At 38.4% G+C, this 8,481-nt stretch overlaps 1 protein-coding gene across 1 annotated transcript; it reads right to left on the bottom strand.

Moving 5' to 3' along the window:
* Window positions 1-283: 283 nt before the first annotated feature.
* Window positions 284-5,960, bottom strand: DPPA3 (developmental pluripotency associated 3). The gene is made up of 4 exons (XM_074324911.2): window positions 5,862-5,960; window positions 3,857-4,116; window positions 3,381-3,413; window positions 284-2,634 (listed from the first exon to the last, which is right to left on the bottom strand). The coding sequence occupies exons 1-4, from the start codon at window positions 5,932-5,934 to the stop codon at window positions 2,524-2,526; spliced, it is 477 nt and encodes a 158-aa protein (XP_074181012.2). The 5' UTR covers window positions 5,935-5,960; the 3' UTR covers window positions 284-2,523.
* Window positions 5,961-8,481: the final 2,521 nt, after the last annotated feature.

Below are 8,481 nucleotides of genomic sequence, written 5' to 3' on the forward strand. Positions count from 1 at the left end.
TATTTGGGGACAAAGGGTTATATCTGAAATTTACTCTCAAATAGCTCAGTAAAAAATAGTGTTAAAGTAAATGTGGCTAATGTTAACAATTGGTGTTTTCTAGGTAAGGTGTATACAGAAGCCCATTGGACTAATCTTTTTAATTAAAAAAAAAAATTTTTTTTATTAGTTTCTGGTACACAAGACAAAGTAATACTTAGACGTTTATCATTTATTTATTTAAATTGGGGAAGGGGAACAGGACTTTATTGGGTAACAGTGTGTATGTACTTCCAGGGCTTTTTCCAAGTCAAGTTGTTGTCCTTTTAATCTTAGTTGTGTGAAGGGCGCAGCTCTGCTCCCAGTTCAGTTGCCGTTTTTCTAGTTGCAGGGGGCATAGCCCACCATCCCTTGTGGGAGTCGAACCGGCAACCTTGTGGTAGAGAGGATGAACTCCAACCAACTGAGCCATCTGGGAGCTCAGCAGCAGCTCAGCTCAAGGTGCCGTGTTCAATCTTAGTTGCAGGGGTCCGTAGCCCACCATACCTTGCAGGAGTCGGGGAATTGAACTGGCAACCTTGTGGTTGAGAGCCCACTGGCCCATGTGGGAATCGAAAACCGGCAGCCTTCAGCGTTAAGAGCACGGAGCTCCAACTGCCTGAACCACTGGGCTGGCCCCCCAATCAGCTAATCTTGAAAATTATATGTCGTTTAAAATTTTCAAAGTTCATAAAATGAAAAATGATAGGCAACCAGTTCAAAAATACAATAGAAATAAAACACCATCTAAGAAAGGAACTAAAGAGGAAAGCTTAAGAGGTACAAAATAGAGAATATTGGCTGAAAGTCTGACTTGACTCAATTTCTATCTCATAAACCACTTTCGTGTAGCCTTGAATAGGTTTTCTGTAAGATACTAAAAGTAGAATGCTTTCTAAGTGAGGATTAAATGAGCTGGCGCATATAAAACACTTAAGAATAATGCCTAGCATTCAATAAATGTAAAACTATGAAGAAAAAATTTAAATACATCTGAAGGACACTAAAGGACAGGCAGAATGTATTTTGTTCATCTATGTTCTTGGATTATTAAATCTCATTAATTTATAAATTTAACATCATTACAATAAAAGTTGGCTTTTTAAAAACTAGTCAATGATTTTTCACATTCACACAGAAAGTAGTCGAGATGGCTGTGCTACTAGGAACTTGCAAGTTTAACAACCTCAAAACTACTCCCACATTTACCCATGTCGGTAGACCACGGTTTCAGTAGTTTCTAAGTAAAACAACCTTTGAAAACCTAACTTGGCAATGGATGTTAATATTTTATATCCCTTTACAGCACATCACTGTTCAATTTCTTTGCCATTTCTGTTGCAACCAATCCTCCATGTTTGTGCTTTGTTTCTGTTTCAACTCCATGCCGAATACCAACAGATTATTGTTCCTTACCTATCTTCATTATCAGCATGGCATTTTTATTTCTTAACCCCAGGTCTCTAGCTGCTTTTCTCTTAGGGGAAAAAAAAAAAAATCTAAGAACTGGGTACCGAAGTGAAAAGAACACTTAAACAAATGACAGTTACAGGGTAAATGACAAATTTTATGTATCTTTTCTATCCCAAAGAAATTGAGGTCTGTGTAGATGATGATGGGTCATGAAAGAAAATAACCTAAGTAAAACACAATTGGATGGCATCTTCCCTTAGTGTTGTATACCACTATCATATTCAGTTCCCTCCAATCAACAACCTCTTAAGCTCCACTTCCCTCCTACCTCCATTTTTTGACATCTCTTCCAGGAAATTGACGTGCAAATATCTGTGTCCTTGTTTTCTAAACTTACCCAAGTGTATATAGTTCCTTCCTAGTAGGAAAGTATCACAAAATTAGAATGCCAGATATTTACATCCTGGGAATGTGATGAGGATAAGAATTATTGTTCATTGCTAGCAAAAACAAGCATAAAATACTCAGAATAAAGAACAATTGTAAAAGTTACTCAAATATGCCTCAAATTTTAATAAAATCCCCTATACACATTTATTTGCTACTGAAAATTGAAATAGCACATCAAAAAAATTTGCTACAAATCAAAACTTTGAAAACCAGAGCATCTAATGCACCCTGCCTTAATCACGCTCTAGCCAAACCACCCAATGCCTTCTTTTTCACATTCTTTCCACACAAAAGTTACTTGCTTCTAATTCTTGACGTTGGGTTTCATCTTACTGACTTCAGGCTTCGAAAATACATAGGCAATACAAGACTTATTAGTGCTTCTTTAGATCAAATAAAAAAGTGGAACTGAAGTATATTGAAGTCATTCAAATGCAAACTACATAGATTCCTTAGAAGTTACTGGTATCAAAGTAGACAGGAAAAAAATGCAAGAAAAAAGACATCTCAGAATTTATATCTTAGGTTATCAAAATATTGGTATAGTCTGTCCTGGCATAGAACAGCTTTTCCTAGCTGCTGCATAATGACCCTAAAATTACTAGCAAGAAATAAAACAGTACCAGAATAAGGTACTGTTGGCTAAATGGACTCCATGTCATCATTATTCTCCATGCTAATATTATCAGAAGGATCTCCATGATATAGGCAATAACGACAGCTACATCTAAATCTTCTGAATCGTGATTCAATCTAAAAAATAATGAAATGGATTGAGTTAATAAAATTAATGAAATGATTAATTGCATCCCAAAGAGATGTAACAACCCTCAAATCTAATGTTACTAGAATAAGAATAGCTTTAGGAACATGGCACACTTAAAAAAAAAAGTAAAAAACAAAACTGTTTTTGGGGGAAGGAGGCAGGATTGAAATGAATGGGTACCAAAGAATGCCAGAGTGTGGGTCATTTTGCAATGGTTACAGCTGCTGATTGCCAATCAATAAAAATATATTCTAGTGTCAGTTCTCTGAATGCATTATGCAACTCATCCTGCTGCTGGACACTGCTCAGCTGTTTGTCCAGTACCACACAGTATGTCCTGAGCATCATGTTTGTGACAGCACATGAAAAAGTACAAACATTAACACCAAGAGGGAACCTTGATGTAAACTACACACGTTAGGTGATATATGTCAATGTAGGTTCATCGGCTGTAACAGTGTGCCACTCTGGTGTGGGATGTTGACAGGGGAGGAAGCTGTCAGCATGTGAGGTCAAGGGGTATATGGGAAATCTCTGTATTTTCTGCTCAAATTTGTTGTGAAACTAAAACTGCTCTAAAACAGTTTTTTTTTAAAAAGTGCAAAAATGAACTGATTTCTTCATAGTTCTTGGAGATTCAGAAAGCCAATTTCCCTTTCCCTCTCTCAAAAATAACCAAACCAAAACCAAACCAGATACCCACACACATGTATAGTAAGAAAATTCTATTTACCTCAATTTTCCTTTCCTGTGGGTCTTTTCGAAGCTTCATGGGAAGAAAAAAAATACATACATTTATTGAAAATTATTAAATGTTGGATTACTAATTTTTCTAAAAAGTTTTATTTATTTTAAGTGTGTGTTTCCAGGACCCATCAGCTCCAAGTCAAGTAGTGGTTTCAATGTAGTTGTAGAGGGTGCAGCTCACAGTGGCCTGTGTGGGGATCAAAACTGTGGGGATGGAACCTGCAAAATTGTTGTTGAGAGCACCGTGCTCTAACCAACTGAACTAACAGACTGCCCACAAGGATTACTAATGTTACACGCTTGCCATAGAGAAGTTGAAAAATCTTAAATGTGTTATTTACGTCCTGTACTCATGAGTGCAGTTAATGAGGAATGACTGCTGTTCATCACTACTTACATCTTAATCTATGAGGGCCCCCCTCATCCCCCCGGTTGGGCAGTGCCCAGATCACATGAACTCACCAGAGACAGGGTGCGGTATCTAATAACTTGTAACATCCTTTGCATCCTTTCTTTCCGGGCAGTTGCCAGAGTCCTTACTCCACGTCTCCTCCTGTGGACTATGCCTTGACCCAGCCCCAGTCCAAGACCCTGTAAGTTTTTTTCTCTGTCCTGCGGTTGGGGTGAACATTCTGGTAGAAGGGAAGGGAATTTGGTACTAGGGCTGAGAGTCAAGTTACTAAGGTTCTTTGCTAGTACTTCTGAGACAGCTTGAGAGCTAGCTGAAAGAAGAGAAAGTTAAGATCCATTAGGGTGAATTGCATCATCTGAAACTCACTAGTCTCAGGCTTAAACTAGGTCCGCTCTTAAACAGGTGAATAATGGACAATGAGAGGTTGCTCAGGGTGGAGGAACTGTGCATTACCCACTGTGGTAGTCTAGCACGCTGCTCGCGATAAGAGCATACATTGAGAAGGTGCATAAGAATCCACTATTGCGGGTAACATTTCATTCTCAAAAAATTTCTTTCCTTCTTTTTCTGTTATTAGTAGTTCTGATGTGATAGATGTAAAATTTTTTCCATGAGGGGTCAAAAAGTAGTTAAGTGTATGATTCCAAATGGAAAAATATGGAACAGAAATCAGGTATGGGCAGTTTTTCCATTTTCATTTGTAAATGTGTGAATTTTTCATCTAAATGAGGGGACATAACTCATTAAAACAAGTCAAAATGTGTCATTGAACAAGTCTCAGTAGTTCAACTTTATAACAATTAAAAATAAACTTCTTAAAATTTACTGGAAAAAAACCCCCACGCCTGTGAAATACACAAAGAAACCCAATTCCCATTCTTAAGCAGAACTAGGTAGAAAGTCGACGCAGCTGTTATCCTCTCCATTTATACCCAGCTTTTTCATGGTATTAAATCTTTCCACTCTAACCCAATATTATGGGAAACAACCACTTATTCTTGCCTCTTCCCATCCAAACCATTATGCATGTCCCATGCTCTCATATCTCATAGAACAAGGCAGTTAACATTAGTTTTCCCTGTATGTGAAACGACTGAGTCAAGATCCATTCAACTTTTATGGATTGTGCACATAGAAATAAAGATCCCTAGCTGCGGAACTGTCAGGTAATAGGGCAGATTCAAGGATAAGGAGAGACTGGGTATATTATACAGATACTCTCTTCATTAATTCCCCCCCCCCCCGCCCCTGTATATATCAACCAGGGTTCTTTGCTCAAGATTCAAGGGGAGGCAGGCTGGACCTTGGGGGATCGGGAGATGACGTCACCAGTGGGTAGTTGGAAGTATTGGCTCCAGGTCGTCCACCACCACCCTACACCACTCAGTCCCGCCCTTAGGGTAATTAAGGTTTCAAACTGAGTGCGTAATTCTCCGTGGCCGAACCTGGGAGTGGGTGCGGCTCCAAGAAAAGTTAGGCCACAGAAAGAACGCAGGAAGGTGGAGCCTTGATTAGCAGTATTCCAGGAGCACTGCTTCCAGGAGCAGCCCCTCCAGAGTAAGTCCTACTAAATTTACATTATACGGCATATTCACTGGCTTTTATCGACCCACCCCTTCCTTCAATTTCCTGAAAAGCCATTTCCCTGTTTATTAACATTCCTAAAGGGTAAATTCAGCTGGAAAGCCCATCCCGAAAACGTTGGTGAGGTTGAGAAAACCTTTAGGTTAAACTGAAATTTAGGTTTCTTGTATTTTGTTCGCTTTTATTACTCCTGACGGAAATACTGATCACAAGACGCTATGAGCCACGGTTATAGGAGGAATTCCGGTTTCTCTTCCCCAGAAAAGGGACTTAAAAGATTGAAGTATTCCTGAGCATAGTAAGCAAGCAACGCAATTTACCCCTCCCCACCTTTACTTACTGGTCCTGTGTTTTTTCACTGGAGAGGCCTACTTAACTGTATTCTTTAAAAGACTGAAGTCAATATAAGAAAGGAGTGTAGCCCCTCCACTTCCTGAAACCCCTGTAGTTTGGAAGGACAGTCTGGCTTACCTGAATCTTCTTCACTGGGCATCTGAGGAGACTCCGGGGTGGAGGTTCGGTTAAGCTTCATTGGGGAGTCCATTGGAAGTCTAGTCACAGCCTGAAGCTCCTCCAAGATCCCCCAAAGGGTTCGAGCGGAAGGTGACGCTCAAAACTCTGAAGTTGCTACAAAGTAGCCTGGAAAGAACCGTAGAGCCCAGAAATAGCGAGAAAACCCCCAATTCCGACGAAACGTGGTGAAAGAAAGAGCTAACCTAAACGTTTAGGTCTGGTTTCCTCTTAAAAAGTACAGATAAGCCCGTCAGCCAGCCTATTTTAATGTAAATGCTGATGATTAAAGGAATGAGGTGAGTGGGAGTAGTCCTATTAGTGGAGTAATAGGATAATTCTTCATCTGCTCTGCATTAAAATAATCATGCCCTCTGTCAAGTAGGCTGGAAAATTTATAAAGAGGCTCTGTGGCTGTGGCTCTCTAAGGCTGCCTTAAAATTCAGTTTTTTGTTGTTTTTTTCAAGCTCTATTTCTGGAGATGCTACTGGAACGGGATTTGAAGTGTTCTAATGCAGAGAGAAGGGCAGTTTCTCCTCCATTTTGGATTAACTCCCAATTAAGTTAACTGAGAAAGTTTCCTTAAAGTTTTCCTTGCCTGATTCATCTTAAACCTTTGGATGCTTGTAAGGGGAAGTCTCCTAGTAAGGACAAGTAGAGGAGAAATAAGTGTCTGTTATAAACAGCTTAATTGCTTGATATTTTATGGATGTGTATTTTGGATCTGTAATTTTAGTTAGCTTTATAGACTAAATTTAAATGCACTTAGCATTTGTAAGCAACTGAAGTAAATTAAATTTATTGCTACTCCCCCCAATACTTGTGTTGAATTCTAACAAAGAGCACTAACATTAACTGCTGATTTCCTACAGGCAGTAGAAAAAGTCCCCAGCTGCCCAGACTTGTTTCCCATCTCCTATTCATTGCGCATCCTCCCTCATCCCATTTTAGCTGGAAACTACAAGAAAATACTCAAAGGCATTCTTGTTTGTTTTTAGTAAAAAGCAAGAGTTGAAGTTATGATTAAGAAATATTTTTGTAGAAGAAACAAACAAACATAAATTTTGTAGGGGATGAGGAGTAGCCATAAATATATATCATGACATAACGCTTTATTCAAGTGGTTCTCAGAAGTGTGGCCTCCAGACAGGCAGCATCAACAGCATCTGGTCACTTTAGATGTGATTAGAAACTATTGAGCTCCAACCCAGACCTCTTGAATCAAACACTGGGCACCCAATTATAGTTTTAATAAGGTTCCCTGGTGGTTCTGATATGTGCTGAAGTTTAAGAAGCTCTGCTTTACAGCTCTGTTAATTTTCCACTTCTGTTGTTCGTCTCTCAGCTGTTCTTCTTTTCGCCCTGGGACCCTCTCCTACAACAGTCTCTGAGACTCCCATTGGAGAAGTGAAGGCAAGTATCAAGGTAAGACAGTGATTAGGGAGACCATTTCATGGACTGTGTACATGTCTGACCACTGTGCTGTATACCCGAAGCTGAAGCTGAATAATATAGAATGTCAACTACAATTATATATATATGGTCACGGGATGTGGAGTACAGCATAGGAAATAGAATCAGTGGAGTCACGTATATACGATATCAGAGGGGTAGTAAATGTCTGTTACATTCTTTTGTACACTTGAAACTAATTTTTTAAAAAAGAGGTGAGATAGTAAAAAGGACTGACATAAACTTTCACTCAAGAAATGCAGATTTAAGAAAAGGTGAGAGCACCATAGCTATAGGAAGGTGTGGTATGCAGGTGGTGGAGTTTCAGTTTGCTTAAACATGATGAAAGCTGATCTCAAAGCAACAGAAGGTAAAAATAATACTGAGAGGATGATTGAGAAACACAATCCCTAAATATGCTTTAGAAGATGAATAAAAAAAAAAATGATAACACCTTTCTGGTTACCGTGTTTTTCCTTTTCAGTGTGAAAGATTAGATTAAAAAGCCAAACTAGATTGAAGCAACATGAAAAAAACAGAGTATAAAAGAACATGTCAAGAAAACAATCATTAATTTCTCCAGAGATTATAAAATCATATTTTTGAAATAAACATATGCTCTTTTTAAAAAAGGAAAACTCAGAGAGCAAAAAAAAAGAGTACCTGGAGATTAGAAGTTTGAAATTAGAAACAAACAAAAAAAGGGTTTGAAAATAAAATCAAAGATAGTCCCTTAATAAGTAAAGCGAAACCACAAGCAGATGTAAAACAGGAGATAAAATATAAGACAATGAGAATCTAAGATCAGGAAATATAATGGCTTCAGATTCATAAACAATAACAGTGGATACTAGAAGATAATGGAGAAATACCTTCCAATTTCTAAAGGAAAATGATTTCCAACCTAGAATTCTGTATTCAGCCAAACTATTGAGCAAATGTGGAACATTTTTAGACATTCAATTTCTCAAGAATGTCACTACCTACATAGATTCCTTTGTCTGGTAGCAAATTAACTTGATAAAGGAACATGACCAGGGAAGCTATTCCAAAGGTCTTCAAACAGAAAGGCTCAGAGATTATATTAAAAAATTCGTATCACTCAGTTTTTAAAGTCAATTTAAAACAC

The sequence above is a fragment of the Rhinolophus sinicus genome, chromosome 1 (assembly GCF_057876585.1).
Source record: "Rhinolophus sinicus isolate RSI-liver-muscle chromosome 1, RSI-T2T, whole genome shotgun sequence".
Classification (NCBI taxonomy): Eukaryota; Metazoa; Chordata; class Mammalia; order Chiroptera; family Rhinolophidae; genus Rhinolophus; species Rhinolophus sinicus.

Coding starts and splice junctions, on each gene's coding strand:
- DPPA3 (XM_074324911.2), bottom strand. CDS start 5,934: ATGGACTCCCCAATGAAGCTTAACCGAACCTCCACCCCGGAGTCTCCT. Junction 4,117..5,861: donor GCCCAGTGAAGAAGATTCAG/GTAAGCCAGACT, acceptor CTCTTCTTTCAG/CTAGCTCTCAAGCTGTCTCA. Junction 2,635..3,380: donor CACAGGAAAGGAAAATTGAG/GTAAATAGAATT, acceptor ATTATTTTTTAG/ATTGAATCACGATTCAGAAG.